The sequence below is a fragment of the Perissodus microlepis genome, chromosome 14, assembly GCF_051167445.1.
Source record: "Perissodus microlepis isolate ML-2025 ecotype Zambia chromosome 14, ASM5116744v1, whole genome shotgun sequence".
In the NCBI taxonomy this organism is placed as follows: domain Eukaryota; kingdom Metazoa; phylum Chordata; class Actinopteri; order Cichliformes; family Cichlidae; genus Perissodus; species Perissodus microlepis.
In genome coordinates, this window is record NC_140474.1 from 4,993,121 (window position 1) to 5,010,950 (window position 17,830).

General features: G+C 43.4%; 1 protein-coding gene across 1 annotated transcript in view; it reads left to right on the forward strand.

The window, feature by feature from the left end:
* Positions 1 to 1,645: 1,645 nt before the first annotated feature.
* map4k1 (mitogen-activated protein kinase kinase kinase kinase 1) overlaps positions 1,646 to 17,830 on the forward strand; it is a 42,487-nt gene continuing 26,302 nt past the window's right edge. The window contains exons 1-2 of the mRNA XM_084950015.1: positions 1,646 to 1,948; positions 17,273 to 17,330. Coding sequence (XP_084806141.1) covers positions 1,841 to 1,948; positions 17,273 to 17,330 — 166 coding nt within the window. The 5' untranslated portion in view covers positions 1,646 to 1,840. The remainder of the gene's footprint in view (positions 1,949 to 17,272; positions 17,331 to 17,830) is intronic.

Genomic DNA, 17,830 nt, shown 5'->3' on the forward strand with positions numbered 1-17,830 from the left:
TTTCTGTCATACAGCATCATTTCTCTTCAGCTTTTACCAGAAAAACGATTTTGTCACAATGTTGCGAAACTGTTGGAAGATTCAGTAATCAGCCGACATTCACAATGGCAGGCGGCGTGATAATGCGGCGGTTAGCACTGACGCCTCACAGCAAGAAGATCCTGGGTTTGAATCCAGTTTGGGGCCTTTCTATGGCGTTTGCTTCAGGTATCTCCGAGCACTCCAGCTTCCTCCCACAAACAAGCATGAGGTTAGGTTAACTGGTGACGTTAGATGTTAATGTGAGCGTTACTACGTATTTGTCTCTATGTCTCAGCCCTCCAACAGCAAGTCAACAGGGGTTGACTTCAGGTTCCCCCCACTTGTGACCCTGAACTGGATAAGTGGATGGGTGGATGTGATGGAGGTAAATGGGTTAAGACCTTCATGGTACCAAATAGATGACTCGTCCCCGTTTCCTCGATTTCCTGACTTTTTAATTGGCAGCTGTTTAAAAAAAAAGGTGCAGTTGTTTAACGAGGCATGTGTGGCTAAGTCGACTGGATGATTAAACGGCGCTGCTCTCACTAGTCTTCACCAGGTCTGCTGTTTCGGAGATGTTACAACTGGCCCTCTCTGTCACTCCGTGGCAGGAAGATGTAAACTGGTAAAGTTTACCGCCTCAGCTCTGGAGGACTGTGACCTACAAAAAAGACCATGGTGGTTAAACATTTAAACATGTAACCACTCATCCACGCAAAGCTACACTGTGCTGCTCATGATTGTCAATGCTAACCTGCTGCTAGCACCGCTAAAGTTAGCCACACTCAGTGTCAGCCACATTTAAAATAAGACCTGCCCATGGAAGCATGCGATTACTGGTTTCCATTAGACTGTGCCCAGTTTTTACTGTTTCTTAATTTTTGAATACTGGATTAATTAGTTTTTTTTTCACTAGTCAGAAATCTGCCTCACATTTAAACAAACAGTAAAGTAGCTGTTTAATGCCCTCCTTCTCTCTCAGGTTCATTTTGTGCCATTGCTGCGGTGCGTTAAGGTGCTGCAGATAAGCACCAGCAACCATGATGAAACCACATCATTCATTCCAATTATGTCTCTTACACCTCTCACTAAAAATGCTCTAATGGTTAAAAAAAAAAGACGAATTTGAATCCCGTGGATTCTGGTGATTGTAAAAAATTAAGAATTAAAATGATTTTTTTAGTTGTTAACAGGATGTTGTACCCCTTTATTTGAACAGGATATGAACAGGAAGCTGACAGGGAGCTCCTAGCAAGAGTGACTTTTCTTGCAGAGCAACACACACACACACACACACACACACACACTTCAGTAGGCGTGAACCTGAGACTGAAACTCGCTCTGAAAACCCCAACCAACTCAACTGCAATTAATCAGCTACAAGCCACACACATGCAGAAGCATGTTCTCATGTGCGCGCACGCACACACACACACACACTCACACAAATCTTTGTAAAGCTGTCTCTGAAAGTCTCTCTCTCTCACACATGCACGATACAAGTAACAGGAAATAAATTGGATTATGCAAATGAGCTGAGAAAAAAAATAGTCTGAGAGAGATGAGAGGAAGGAGGGAGTGACAGAGGCAGGGAGGACCGACAGCAGGCTAAGAAAGAGAAACAGGAAGGTGTGTGAGTGTGTGTGGCAGCAGCTGAGTGACAAGTCAGACAAAGAGAGAGTCCGAGCGCCTTTCCTCAGCAGCTCGCGTCTTCTTCGCTTCTCAGGTTTCTATGTAGATGCTGCTGTGTGTGTGTGAGTGTGTGAGACAGACTGTGTGACATGTCTGAGGAGGATTTTTAGTGACATCGAACAGCAAAATGGATTTCCATCAGAGGGCAGCTCTGGATATCTCCACCAAGAACCCTCAGGACGATTTTGAGATCCTGCTGAGAGTCGGAGGAGGAACCTACGGGGAGGTTTACAAGGTCAGCTGCTTTGTACTGCCGCTACATGTACATGTCCGCTTAAATCAGGTTTATTTAAGCCTTACTTGTATTTTAAGAAAGCTTTCACCTTTCAAGAGATCATAAGTATCTGTAAACTGTTTGAAGAAAGAAGTGGAAAATGTAAAGCTGAGTCTAAAGGAGGTTCTTGCTCCACTGGCTTCTCGCATCTCAAGTCAAGCATGTCTTACTTCTGCCTGTTTTACAAGTCGCTCACTTCTCCGCTTCCCGTCCCTGCACTTTAATGTACAGCAGCCAAAAAAGGGGGGGTGGGGATCTCAGGCTGAGCACGCGGTGCTTTGCTCGCTGTGAACGTCTTCTCTGTGAGTTTAGAAGAACATAGGTGTGATGGAATTTAGTTTCAATGGTTTACTGCAATCACAACTTAAGTGCATCTTCTATTGTGCTGGAGGAAGTGGTTTTACAAGAAGTGAAAGTATTCTTGTCGATAACTATTTTTTTGGCAGTTTTACTCCATCTAATAGAGAAGTTAGTGTGAACTCTGGATTGTAGTACAAGTACCACGAATTCCAGAGTTAAAGATCCTCTTTTCGAGCAATGATGTCATCAAACACCAACAAACGGGGCTCAAGCTTTCAAAGCTACTAAAAGGTGTTTCAGGTGCTTCAGGTGTTTCAGGTGCTTCAGGTGCTTCAGGTGCACTCTAACATCATCCTCGACTCTGACGGGGCGTCTACGCAATCACACCTCTGAGTTGTAGTTGAAGTTTCTCCCTCTGTTTAAAAGTCTGTCCTTAAAAAGACTCATTTTAAGTCATTTAAGTCAGACTTTAACCTGAAGCAGGAGCAGGAAGGTGAGGTCTGAACTTAATATGGTACATTGTATTTTCCTGCACACAGACACACCACACATTTTCAGTTTGTGGCTTGATATTTAAGGTAAACAATATCATGGTTTCTCCAACCACAAAGCCAAGGTTCAATAATACATCATCTGAAATATTTGGTTTTATGTTGATTCTTCTTCGCCTGCGGCAGAGTTCATTCCCATTTCTGAGCAGCAGTGAAGGTTTTGCAGGGTTAAACCCATATTTTCACACAGTGGGGAGAAGTTGGTTAACAGGCTTTGAATGTTGCTGTAAAGGTTCAGTTTAAAGAAATGTTCAGGTTGAACATCTCATCCTCTTTCTCTCAGTGGAACTTGTGTAGTTACCCCGTCACTTGCACTTTCATGTAGTTTTGCATGTGATGTCACCTGGCGTTCCAAAAGCAATCCTTCCTGTTTTTCGAAGGAATCCACAGATCATTTGAGCTGTTTTTATTTGCAGTGTAAGGTTACAGAAAGAGGAGTGGTTCCTGGCACAGCTGCACTCCAGAAATAAAAACAGCAGCTAGACTTGTATTTTAGAAACCAGCTGCAGCATTCAGAGTTGTTGTGGTTGAGGCCCAGGACTCTGATTCTAGAGCACAAATGGTCCACAAGTAGTTGTTAATTTGATCTCAGCAGCCAGGGTTTAAACCAGCGGATTACAAGCCCGACAGCCCAGCAAGTATCACAAAATATTCAGTTTCATTTGTTTAGATTAGGCTTAAAAAATCAACCTGATTGAAAGTGGCAGGAAATAAGAGCCAAACGTGTTGCCAGTGTAGTACGTCTGCTTCTGATCGCTAATTATGTCTGAGTCGTTTGTCGCTGTATGTTAACGAGTTGGGCGGTATTTAGAGTTGGCATTATATCAGCTTTCACCGCAGGATTATTGTGGCCAAAAAAATTCCCGATAACGACACCAAAGCTGCAGAAAATTTGAATGACAGTAAAAATAATTGTGCTATCAGTAAATATCATCTTTTAACTTTGATGCATGTGTGTTTTATCTCTCTGTGGCAAAAAATACACTCAGAATACGAGTGTAGGAAGGTGAAGAAGGAGTCTGTAATCAGGGAATCATGCAAAAACGTACATACTCATCTAATTGCTCTTTTGTATGCTATCATAGGTGTGTTATAAACATTCTCAAATGTCACAGCGGATGGAGCCGCGTTCACAGAGCAAGCCTTTCATACATTTCTTGCAACTGTGTCGACTTCACAGGCGTCTGTCTACACATATATGGATGTGATTAAGTGCGGGTTTTTAAAAAATGGATACATTTTGAGTGAATTTTGACTTCCTTTGGTGTAATTCCGTGCTTTGAATGAACACGCGGGCTCCTGTGTAGGTGCATGTGTTACCAAGGATTGTCTGGGACTTTCCTCAGGTCACACCTGAGATGGAAAAGTTACCTAAGTCTCTCCAGTGACGGCTCACATGAGTGATAGAGTGATCTGAGTGGACTATGCGCCTTCTTTTGTACAGCTCAGTGTAAGTCACAGAACAGCAAAGCTCCATTCTGCGCACGGAACAACAAGCGACTCATTTATGAGAATTTGAAGCCAGACAGAGCTTCTTAAAGACTGATTTGAGTTAATCTGTTAGCAACAAGTTATATTTGTCTGAACCCACAGATTGTGTTTACACAGCTCTGATTTGCAGAACGTTTACCACCAACACTTAGTGCCAGTGCAGACAGCTTACTGTGACATTTAAATCTGTCGAGATCGGGACTTTAGATCCGCTCTGGGGTTTTCAGTTTTTGGACTTTTTAATCCATCCCCCAACTCCAACCAAGAAACTTTCTTCACTGTCTTTAATTATCGTGTGCTGTGGTTTGCTGAGGTGCACAAAAAGAGAAAAATAAGAATCTCATCCGTCTATCTCATTGGAGATATTTAGCTCTGCAAATGCTGAGTTATAAAATCATCTGAGGTTGTCACGGTGATGGACCATTGCGAGCTCGTTGGTGATTTGAGTGAAGAGGATGCAGATCATTTTGGTCACTGTGCATCGTGTTGCTTTTGTAAGCGATATAAAAAAAGACTTTAATGACTTTGTGGGTCATTGGAGTTCAAATGTTATTGTGAGTTTCTAGTCTTATTTCTTTAGATAATGATCTCTTGCTCCACCTACACTGGCTTGTATTTATCTGTGCCTCCATGAGTATGAGCTCTTTGAAGTATTTAAGCTGTGATGCATGTTTTTTTTGGGGGTTTTTTTAAACAAAATTTATATTAAAATATGGCACATTAGCAACATCCTGCACGAATACGCTTTACAGAAGAAGGTAAGCCGAGGCTTCAGAGTTTCTCTGAGTCGCTCTCGGCCACCTGCTTCAGCCCATGTGTGGACTGGTTTTTTTCATGTGCCAGTTTTGGTGGATACGGAGCATTTCAGAGTCGAGCTGTTCAGCAGTTCATGCCATGCGCTGTAAAACTGTAACCTATGCAAATCAGTTTATCTGTAGAGTGAGCACACTTCCTCTAAACAGGTCAGTTCTGTGACCTTGTTCTGTTTTACAGGGAGGGAGATATTTGCATAATTGCCCTTCCTTCACATGTGGACACACGCTCACACAAAAACACCCATGCACAGATATGATCACACCCACACACGCATGCTCGATCACATGGTTTCAGCTACGCGTTGTTGCACAGCCTAATGGAGGTCATACTGCAAGCAGCAACTGTTTTTCACCATCAGCAGTGGTGAAAAAGTAGGACTTTAAGTTATCCCTGTTTGTGCATGTGTGTGAGAGAGAGAGAGAGATGACCATTATGGGAACTGTACAGCGTCTTAGCCTCATGTTGTACAGGGAGGGACATTCACAGGAAGAAACATATATCTGCTTTCATATCAGACAGTTCCTCATCCTCAGGAGTAAGAGTAGGTGCATCTGATGTAGAGATAGAGAAGAAAGGCCGTGTTGACCGCAGCTGATAAGGCCAAGTTGTGTTGTAGATCATTTCCTATTAGTTCATGTGTCTTATATTGATTTCGGCATGTAAGCTGCATGACTTTCTGTGGGCATTAAACACTTTTTACCCCATAAAATCTCCTTATGGGGTAAGTATCTGATTTTTCAAACGCTTTGTACCCCAGGCGTTCAAAGACTGAGCCTGATTTGAAAAGCACATAATCTGCATTCAGTTCTGCCTCGAATAGCTTCTTCATTGTCTCACATGCCAGCAGTCGGCTTTGTGTGTTCTTATCAGGCGGAGGCACTTTTGACAGCTCATTTGCAACACGAGCACCTGTGACACCTGCACAGGGTCACCTCTGTACTGGCACATACCTCGTCTTCATCGGATGTGTAGAGATGTTCACGCAGTCCTGCGTGCAGCCTCTGCTGCCTGTGGTTCAGATGCAGCGCCAAGTTCCTCTCAAACACCATGTTAGCATCAGCCAGCGTCGTCTAAGATAAGTCAGCTGGGCCCAGAGTACTCATACGGTAAATTCATAAATGATCATTTTTCATTTCGATGATGGTTGTCACATCATCCTGTGGCCTATATAAACTGGTGTAGATCACAGACTGTATATAAAAGATGGCTGTAGCCAGCGTGACATTGTCCGCTGGTTCTGGACTCCTTTTTCTGGAAGTTCCAGACTTATCTGGCTTTGTTGTTTGGGTAGCAAGCTTTGTTGGCAGCCAGTCGGAAACTCCATTTTATGTTTGATAGATAGCGTGAATGATGCTGATCCGGTGGCATGCTCCCGGTCCACATTTTTTCCTGCTGAGACATTTCTTAAAACTTCCTTCTGTGTTTGTCAAACCTGTTGGACAACACTGCACAGCCGATATTCCCGTCAGAGCATTTTCTGTAGCAAAGTTTATAATAATAATGGATTGGATTTATATAGTGCTTTTCAAGGCACCCAAAGCACTTTACAATGCCACTATTCATTCACTCTCACATTCACACACTGGTGGAGGCAAGCTACGGTTGTAGCCACAGCTGCCCTGGGGCAGAAGCGAGGCTGCCATATCGCGCCATCGGCCCCTCTGGCCAACACCAGTAGGCGGTAGGGTAAAGTGTCTTGCCCAAGGACACAACGACCAGGACAAAGAGCCCGGGGATCAAACCGGCGACCTTCCGGTTACAGATACGCTTCCCAACCCCCTGAGCCACGTCGCCCCAAGTGTGTAGCCGAGTGTTTTATGTTATGAGCAGATTTCATTGAATGAAGAACTCATTTTCGTTTTGAGATGAGGAAGTGCCTAGCTTCTAAATTGGCTGCATGCCCCCGTGTGTGTAAATAACTTCCTTACAGGCAACAAGAAAGAGAAGATATTTACTAAGAAGCTACTGTCGCTGCCGCTGTTGTTATATTTGCATGTTAAGTCATTCACAGACGTTAGATTGTGAGACTTTGTGCTGTAAGATGATCACTTAAGAAGCTGAACAGAGGGAGTGTTGAGCGGTTAATTCAATGAAATCGCTGAAAGCAAAATCACCGCACACACGCGTTACAATTACACGTAAAACCTTAAAAGCACAGCAGAACTCTTTTATATTCCTGCCGAATCTCCACATGTAATGCTGAGCGTGTGCACATACATTACACGATATTACACGTGTGATATGCTGCTTCAGCCTGAAGATGCAATTTTCATATGTTTGCGTGTCTGCAGTTACAGGTTTACGATGCAGCTGCTTTGAAGCTCAGAGTCGCAGCTTGTTGTGGGCATCGTGCTGTCGTTGGGATGTCCCGGCTTTTCAATTAAGAACAGGAACTGTATACAAAGGATAGACGCAGCTGATGGTTTTTAGAGTCCACATGTTGAAGCCTCAGTGGGAGCATTTTGGCTGCTGAGGTGTGCTTTTGAAGCCAAATGTTTTCATGTTGACTCAAATACCTGGAGTGCAAAGTCTTTAGCTAAAGGTAGCATATGTTGGTTAGCATCACTGTATGGCTGCATAGGTGGAGACACGTCCCGTATAATCAGCACTAAGTAACATGTTCCATGCTAAAAACTAAAGAAGAAATTTCTTGGAGTTTTGTTAGTAATGATCTAATTTCATAATTAAAATGTTCTAAAAGGCACTTAAAACACAGTTTAAAGGACTCCAGTTAGCAGGCACAGACCATTCCCCAAACTCCAGTATCCAGATGGATGTTATAAATACATAAATATGCTCTTTAATGCTGTAAATTTGGCTTTCTAAGATGGGAGCATGTGGGGGGGACACTCTTGTGCCACCATCACCAGTTTGCTGGAGACACAGACTGGTCCATACCTGAGCTTACAGTAGCTGCTTTAGCCAGGTCCTGTTATAAGCAGACATGAAAGCATACTTCATGTCCTCAAAACTCTTTAAAGGATCTGATTTAAGACGAACTAAATTTCAGCTCCAGCTGTTAAAGCCAGTCTACTTAAGCTAATCCAAAAGTTACTTAAATTGCAAACTCATTGTCATCGCTGCTAACGCTTAGGACCAAGAAACCCAAATGAAGCTGAAGCTGATGTTGATGCAGTTAGCTTTATAAGTATTTAGTCTTAAACATCATCTCATAAATAAAGATGATGATGATAAACCAACATGCTGATGGCCTGATGGAAAGATAGGATCATCACATGGTTTAAATAAAACCTGGCAGTTAGCTGGAAGAGCATGAAAATCAGCAGCAGTCATCATCTGGAGATCTGCACAATGGAAGAGTTTGTGGTAATCTAGCGGATGTTTTTTGTTTTTAGTAATGTGAGTGTTTATGAAGTTCTGTTATGCAGATATATATATGTGTGTGTGTATATATATATACACACACACATTATTTTTTTTATATATGTGACTTGTTTAGTGGAAAAATCCTTTGTAGTGTTATACCGCTCACTGTGGTCACGTGACTGTGACTTCTTCAGGTTTCATTCAACACTTTTAGTTTCAGAAATAGACGGCTGTCAGTCACAAACAGTGAATTTTCTCTTATTAAAGCTCTCTTTGGAGACATTTTCTATAATTTTACTCACTCATCCACTTTCCACCAGCCTCTCTTTTCTTTTACTGTCCTGTTTGTAGTATGAGCCTAAAGGTTGAGTGAAACCTAACATTTCTGAAAGTCTCTTATTTTTCAAAATGTGAGCAACTGTTGACATTTAAGTTTATCACCTCTAATGGCATAACCTTTATTTTATCACCTTTGTTGACTCATCCACATTTAGGGCATGAATATGATGATAGGAGTGTGGATTAAATGTTGAATGACGCAGTGATTCAGCTTTTTCCTTCAGAAGTTGACAAAAGTGTAATCACTGTCAGCAAGGGACATTTTGGTGAAATAAGTGTCAGCACTGTGTTATGAGCAAACTCCTATTTGTTTAATTTTCCTGCAAAAAGCACCTCATATTTCCCCCCTGGTCATTCACGCCCCTCTGCAGTGACTCTGTGCCCCACCGGTGGGCCCTGCCCCTCAGTTTGAGATGCCTTGACATAGCCCTGGATGGATGTGACGTGCTGTTACTGACCACTCTCGGTGCTGAGGTGTTCTGAGCATTGTTAAGTATAAAAACAAACCCTCTTTGAGTGCAGATATGATCTGATGTGCTGGTTTTACTCTTAGGTGGTCACTTCCTTTCAGCGTTTGTACTCACACTCCATCGTGGGGACTTTAAAGCTGCTCTTGAAATTCAAATCATTTTCCTCTGTAGCTGGTGACTAAAAACTATTTCCTTCCCATGCATTTAAGTTAAAAATCAGTCTTGTGTTGCAGTGATGTTTCCTGCACAGCGGAGGAGAAACTTTGCTGAGACTTGGTTTTGCTTGGTTTTCTCTGGCTTGGGAAGTGACTCAAAGTTAACTGAGCTGACTGCAGGTTTGCACCTCATCATGTCAGGATCTTCCTCCTCTTACAGTAAAAACCCCGAGTCTCCTTATCTGATGTGGCTTGTGCTACTAAGCTGCACTTTAGGGTTGCTATTCAACATCTTGCAACTCTAGTTTCATGCTCATAGCCTCACAGAAGCTGCGGGAAGCTGCGGGCTGCACCTGGTGTGTGTGCAACCTCAGGCACAAAAAGAAGAAGTGAGACAAACGAGCAGCAGACTACATACAAAATCTGCCTGCAGAGCCAAGTTAACTGTGTCAGAAACAGTGTGGTTTTGTCTGTGTGTGTGTGTGTGTGTGTGTGTGTGTGTGTGTGTGTGTGTGTGTGTGTGTGTGTGTGTGTGTGTGTGTGTGTGTCGGTGTGTGCTTTACAATGAAATGTGCTTGAATTTTTGGTTGGCTTGGATTTATCTTTAACCCCAAAAAGAGGAAGAGAGATCATTTTTACGACGCTGAGAAATTCAGACAAATTATGCCAAATACCTGCACGTGTGTGTGTGTGTGTGTGTGTGTGTGTGTGTTTGGCTTATTTGATAACTGACCTACATCAAAATAAGATGATAAATGATCAGCTTCAGGCTTTCTTGTGTTTCTCGTGTCTGAACGTTGAGCTTGCTGCCATACTGGAAGAAAAAGAGGATATTTTCAGGAGACTGAAGTATTGCAAAAGTCCTTTCTGAAGTAATCTGGAGGCATCATTTTATTCTGAAAAAGACTTAGAAATGCATATTCCCCCACAATGACAGCATCTGCAGTGAGTCACAGAACAAAGTTCAAAATGCTGCTGCTTGTCTAGAAGAACCAAAATACACTTTAAGTGCTTCTCGTCTTTTTACACTCATGAACTGATGGATGCATCAGGGACGGTGTGTTGGCCGACATGCAGACTGGAGGATCAGAGGATCGAACCATAGACCGTCTGAGGAGTAGAGAACATGATCTACCTTAAGTTAGACCAAATCTCCACATTCCGTATATTTCAAACACACCTTTATCCCGTACCTGGACACATTATACAAAAACTGTGAAAACCCAAATGCAAATGATTTGTTTCCCTTAAGTTCTTCTACTGTTGATTTTATAGTCTGTGTCCATAAATCTACAAAAGAACAATTATTTAAGATATTGTCTACATCATGCACATGTCACCAGTAATCCCTTTTAAAACATCACAGTATACCAGTGGTATATCCCAGTACTGCTAGTCCTAAAATTCTCTCTGATACGTCTGTCTGGGATTAAACTTATTCAGATTACAGATGACCTCTGAGTTTTTAAGAGCTTCACCAATCAGACTGTATCAAAATGTTTAGGTCGAGGCATAAATAACCACAAGGTTACGCTAAATTTAAAAAAAATCATCAAAAGGGACTAAAGTAGCTCAAATATTCAAGTCTCAAGACTGAGCTTGAGCTCCGACCGTACACACAGGTGTGAGTTTTACCTCGTGTGCTTTTTGACTGCCCTCGTTTCTGGCTGGTGTTTGCTTTTCAGCTCCGTCCCTCCTCCACCCTTCCTTTTTCCATCCCTCGCAATGATCTGTGTGACGTTTTGCGTCGAGGAGCCGGTAGTCGTTGTATGCCCTGCTGAGAAAAAGTGAGAGGGAGGAGGCCGCCTACGCTCAAAGCGCGTTGGCATGTGCGCCAACGCACTACGGACGCTGCGGCGTTGGTCCTGCCTCGTGTGGAATAAGAGAGATCCGCCATCAGCCATGTTTGCTCTATTATCGCTGCTCAAAATCGACCATTAGCTCAACACACTGGGTCAAAATGATTCGCAGGCTACTGAGAAATGTCCTGCCCCCCAATGGTCGTGCAAAAATCCAGAGTTTAGCTTTAGCATCTTCTCTGACCGCTTCTCAGAACTGCCAGGTGTGTTTTTTAGTTTTAAGAATGAGATGCGGACACATCCATCCGGTCTGTGTGCACTAAACACACCAGAGAGGAAGCACGGAGAGATGAGACTGACAGAGATTTCTTATCTTTAGCCGTAAGACAGAGTATGACTAATAATATGTTTAATAACCAGTGTAGGTGTTTATATATTTATGTCTGTGCTGGGTGTTATGGGGCTGCTCAAAGTTAGATATGTTTAAGTAAGATATGGTTAAGATTACAGCTGGGTTTATATCCGGCTGCTGTCAGGGACAACAGACTCATGTGAGGTGTAATCGGAGTTCTTGTTTCCCTTCACCTCGTTCCTTGTCTCGAGACTGTAGGAAAGCAGAGTATGAGGATGCTTAGAGTGTCATCATCACAGAGGTCAGCGAGAGGAAACACCCCTCTGCGGCACACACTTCAAAGTGGAAATGTTTCTGTGGAAGGTCCACAGCTTCCTCTGTGTGTTTGTTTGTTTACTGCACAGGGTGTCTTTCCTCTCAGTGACCTCTGCTGTGTGTCTCTCTCACACAGTGATTGAATGGAGTTTCCATTGTCGCTGTTGTTTTTCTTGCCTCAGCTTTCAGGCTCTGATTGCTTTTGTTTGACTGTACTGCTCGTGTAAGCTCAGCCGTTGTGCGACCAGACCTTTGCTTTTCTCAGTAGAGAGTTAGAAACTCTCTACTGTGAAGTGAAAGCTTTGTATTGCTCAGTTTTACCCAGAAATGCTGTGTAAGATAGTCCAAAAAGGTACCGCACAGGTACGTTTTTATCTCGTCCCTAACGATAAGAGTGACTAAACTTTCCGAGAAGCAACTCACAAATCATCATCAGACAGATACCGAAGCTCTGCACGGCCTCTTTAGGTACACAAGCGACGCAGTTTCAGTGCTGCTGTTTTGGACATCGGCCCTGTGATGCACAGTGAAGGGATTTTTATGACAGTTTCATGTTAGAGACCACATTTGAAACAAAACACGACAAATATTGTGAAATGATCACAGAGAAGCCCAGCAGAGTGAGCGTCCGGCAAAAACAGCTATCCAGCTGGAGGACGGGCCAGATTTAAGCCTATTCAAATTAAACTAATCCATTTTATTTCTTTGAAAGTAACTCTCAAACTGGACTTCCTCTGATGGCAGCTTGAGGCTTGTTCCAAACCAGTCAATCCCACGTTCAAATATAAATCTTTACAGTAGAAATAAATGTGTCCAGGACCTGTCTGTGGTTAGTTTCCACCTTTATAGCAACTGAAGTTTTTTGTTAACCGTCCTGGAGTTAATCTGATAAGGCTTAGAGTGAGGAGCATGCAGATCTGCCACCATTACTAGCCTCCCATTGTCTGGTAGCTTCACCTGCACTAACTGGAGTCTCTTGACTGTGTTTGCGCTCTTTTTGTCTTTTTAATTCGGTTTTCTGGGTGCTGGAGCGTTTCCCTGCTCTCATAGGTCTGGAAGGTGGAAACACCTTGGGCAGGTCTCCAGTCTTAGTGCAGAATATGCTAACTTCTCTCAGCAATACTGTTTTTGTTTTCTTCTACATACTGGTCTGCTGTATCTGATCAGAGGCGAATGTGAACAGACCACAGGGTAACTCGTTACTCAGCTTTGAACCTGATGCAGGCTTTCCCAAATGTTTAGATTCATTTCGTGGCACATGTTCAATGAAGAAAGAAGCGAGCTTGCACACTTTCTCCTCCACCTTGTAAGACAGCAGCTCATCATGCTTTGTTTTCAGAGCAGGTGGTTGGTCATCCACCTCAAAGCTTAACTCGGGACCACCCGGTTTGCGTCACAAGCCTGTTGTTGTTGCATATCGCTGAATTTCATTGACATTCTGTGGTCTCTGGTTGCTGGTGTCTTCCTGTGTGTACGCCACCTTAGATTGCAGCTGGCGAAGAAGGTAGTGTTCTGCTCTGCAGCCGCAGCTAGCTCAGCCCAGGTTCACATGACTCCCCGGGGTCAGGCTGGACCTCTGCCTCTGATGGAACCACCAGGAGGGCAAAAGGCCTAACCTCGCCAGCTGCAGTGAAGGCGGTGGAGCTTGATGATATCGAGGACCGCCACTGCACCAACCCGACAGAAACTCAACAGTCAGGGCTGAGGCTGGCTGGTTAGCAGAGATCGAGGAGATTAACTGTTCAGAGAAACATTCTCAAGATAGTCAAGTGACCAGAAAAAAACTGCAGCTGTCATCACATGTGGCTGTGCAGCAGAAAAATGTGGAGCAAAGGTGCTGAGAGGGAGTGCAGTAAAGAAAAAACTGGAGCATGAGCCAAGGTTAGCAGAGCTGCACGAGCATCTCACATTATCACAGTCTCTTAGAATAAATACATGAGCTTGCTCTCTTAGACAAAGCTGTGCCCGTGAAAATAAAAGAGTCTTTATTTATTTTTTATGCCATGAGGATGTAGGTGCTGCTCCTTGGAGCTTCACAGTTCTCCAACCGCGGCTCTGAGGAAAGATTTCCCAAGCGCCTGAAAACTACCTGTGCTCTAGTTTAACTCCAGTTTGAGTATTAAACTTTAGTTTGTGCTTCAGTGATCTCCTAAACCGTTGCCAGTGTTTGGCCGTTGGAGGCGCGGGGGTGGGATAACAATGTCTCCGCTGTGATGCGGTGTGTTAAATTCGCTGTACACAGTTTAATCTCAGCAGGTAAACTCGACACAGCGATCGTTCTTTTACCTTTTGAGTTTGTGAAAGGATGGATTTATAGGTCGGTCATTGCTAAAAAAAGGAAACCCCTTAATGCAAATGAAGTCGTCAGTTGTTTGTGACCACCCTCCCACTGCGACTACAACACCCAGACTTTCCACTGTGCCATTTCAGTATCAATCTCAGAGGCGCAGACCGCCTACCGCCAACGTTAAATTTACCTCCAACTGCAAAGTGTCGACTTCCATCGTTGTTTTTGCCGATGGCGTTAATTTTCCGACAAATGGAATTTTGCGCCTAGCAAGGCGGAGGTGGCCGCCGTTTTGGCTTCTTGCGTTCTTGTCATTTGATTAGCATCTTAAACATGCCTGCTCTTAAAATGCTAATGATGTTGTTCTAATGCCACAAACTGCTTTGTAAACAGTGGTTTTGTTATAACGACTCAGTAGCAAGATGAGTGTGAAGGACACGGATGACATAACGTGGCAGTTAGTGTGCTGCTAGTCTAGCTCTGTGCTCGCGGGCTGACGGAGGATGGTTGGAGGGGGTTAAACTGCCGTCATTTTGACATCACTTTGTGAACACTTTGTACCTCGGACAGAGGAGAGGTTGAAAAACCCATGTGTCACCGTGTCGTTGCTTTTTGAACCTCCCTCTCTGAGGCAGTGGAGTTTTCCGTGTCACACGTGTGCAGGCTGTCATGCCCTCGCTGACCGACTACACTTATGACTGTTTCTCTTCCTCTGAGTGCAGTGAGAGTGTGGGCAGCTGTCACATCTCAACTTTGATGTTCAATATGTGTAAAATCATCTCTGCGCCTGTAACCACTGAAAAAAGGAAGTTACTCCTGAGTTATCTACCTGATCACCGTGTTTTTCTCCATCTTTGCTCGCCGCCGCTCGTCCAGGTGAGCGCGCGCTGTGGACTTGTTTCCTTTGTTTCCTGAATAATTAAGTCTAATTAAGAAGACAACATTTGACACTCTGTACCCGTAATGATGAGTCTTCACACCTCAGTATAGATCAATAAAGACGTGGTTTGATAGTCTCCAGGTTTTCCAAAGGTGCGCAGACAGAGACCATCCTCGCTAACCTCTGATGCAAACCAGGTCATTTTGTTCTATAAGTGGGCCTTAAATGTGACGGTCTTCATCGGTTACTCCTCGTCAGGTTTCAGATGTCTTTTCTGTCACAGTTAGTGTTCCCTGCGGTTTTTCTATCACACCTGTTCCAGTCAGTTAATCACGCTCCTGTGATACACACTCACCTGTTTCCCTCATTTACCTCCCACATCGCCTTGTCTCTGCACATTTCCTACTTCCTTTGCGTTACCCCTCATGGGTTTTTTGTTTCCTTGTGTATTACAGCATCTGTTTGTGGATTTTTGCCTCTTGCTAAGCTCCCCCTCTGTAACTGATCTGCTGTAGGTGACCATTTTTGTGGTCCCTTTTCCTTTTTTGAAACCTTTACGGGAAAATATCTCACAGACAGGGTTAAAGGTTGTTTCTATATTCTGTACGATATATAAGAACCATCCAGCCAAAGTAGCACCTGCAGTTTTCGGTGCCTTGCTTATGTACAACTTCCCTTCACACGTATCGGGCTTGCAGCTCTGAGTAGTGATTAGTCTCAACAGTTAATACAGTATAAATAACTCGGTGATGTTTCTAGTGCAGTTAATGCTAAAGCTTAACTGTTAACTAGTTGTGTAAGTCTGTACTAAATACAAGGATTTATTTAAGCCAAAAATGTTTCATAAGTCTTAAAGTCTCTGTTAAAATGAAGAAGATGATAAACATGACATCTGTCTAAAATTTGGTTACCATGGAGATGACCAACATGAACACCTAGTGTTGCTTTTGGTTAAATTCTCTAAAATCGGCCAAAAATAACAAAAACCTTTAAAACGTGAGACAGCTGTGAAACATTAATTCGTTGATGATTGCAGCGACGTCCTCGATGCCTCGTGTTCGTTATGGAGCGGTGTCTCTGACTGCTGTCTGGCAGGTCTGGGATCGAGACCTGCTCAGACCAACTCAAAAATTACAGCGCTGCTGCTGCTGCTGCTGAGAGACGGTTTGTTGGTCTTCGTCTTTCCTCACCGTGTTTTTGCGTTTAGCGTGTAACAGTGTTCGACCTGCTTTTGTTATTGTGAGAATGGCGTACCCGTCCTCGCCCATTTATTTTAACCTCATACTCCCACATGATCACCGAGGTCTGCTGATACTGTGTGTACCGAGGTCATGACACTGGTCTTTGCTATCAGGTCCTCATCAGCACTGAAGACCTTTGAGACCTTTGCTTTTACTGCTTTCGCGCGAATTTGTTGTGTTCCTTTTTGGTGATTTTATTTTAATCACCAAACTACACATTCTTCACCAGTTTGTTGGTTTTAAATGTGCTTGTGAGTAAATTTCACTTGACTTTACTTGACCGTGTGAAGTCTGTGTGCGTGTGTGACTGTGACGCACAACTCAAGCTGTGAAGCGATTAAACCTCACTCAGTTTCTTTTTAGACTTCATCAGACTTACAAGGCTAGACTTTCTGAGTGGTGCTGTTTGTCTCATGTCACATGATGTGTGCGATCACCCTCATGTAAGAGAGCTTTAATCGTCTCTGCCAGCCAAAGGAACAATGCGCCTAGATCGATCGCAGCGGTTGGACAAAAATAATTGTGCCGTTTTTATTTCTCGGTACGACTTTTACCGTGTGTAAGAATGTAGCGCATGAGCTTCAACTCGGAGGAAATGTTTGTGCGTGTGAGAGCATTTTTTTATAGTTCTTTTATAAATAAGTGCGCAAAGAGAAGTGACACCTTCTGGGATCACACTTTTAAAGGTCATCATATGTCTGTGTGTGTGTGTGTGTGTGTGTGTGTGTGTGTGTGTGTGTGTGTGTGTGTGTGTGTGTGTGAGTGTTTAATGCCACAGCTTTGTGCAGTGGGCTGGATCTTGCACTCCACTGATCTGGACAGCAAAAATGCAAATTAAGCTTCTACTGGCACACAAGAAAACAACAAAAGCAAAAGAAACCCACCAAAGTGCTGAGATCTAATAACTGACTGATGCACTACATTATAAAAAATTAAATTATCTGTCTTTTTTATGTTTTCAGGCACGGAACAAGCAGAATGGAGAGCTGACAGCTATCAAAGTTATCAAGATGGAGCCAGGTGAGAGATTTACCTCAATCTTCAAACTATTGCTTGATTTTTATCATCTTTTAATTCGTGTGATTCTTCGTGTTCATGTTGAAGTGTGAAAGTTGAGACGACGTCGAGATGTTACCTCAGTGTTGGCTCGAGGTCCAGTGATCTGCAGGGGGACTTAAACTTATAAACCTTCCTTCGGCACGCTCTCCTACTGAGCTGCCCAAGTCCCACTCACACATCTGCATCACAAGGTTTTTAATACTGGCATCAGGTGCCGACACACACAGAGGCTCTAACAGTACAAATAGGTTGAGTTTGTCATGCAACAAATAGACAGAATTGGGATGTTTCAGCAGTCATATGAAAAACTGAGTAGACTTGCTTCATGACATTGAAGTTTGCAGACATTCATTTATGCGCGGCTCTCTGAAGGCCCCACCGCAGCATTTCAGTCGCTGAGGTCTGGACTTCGACCGGGGCATTGCAGCTAGGGCTGCCACAAGCTATTATTTTGATAGTCG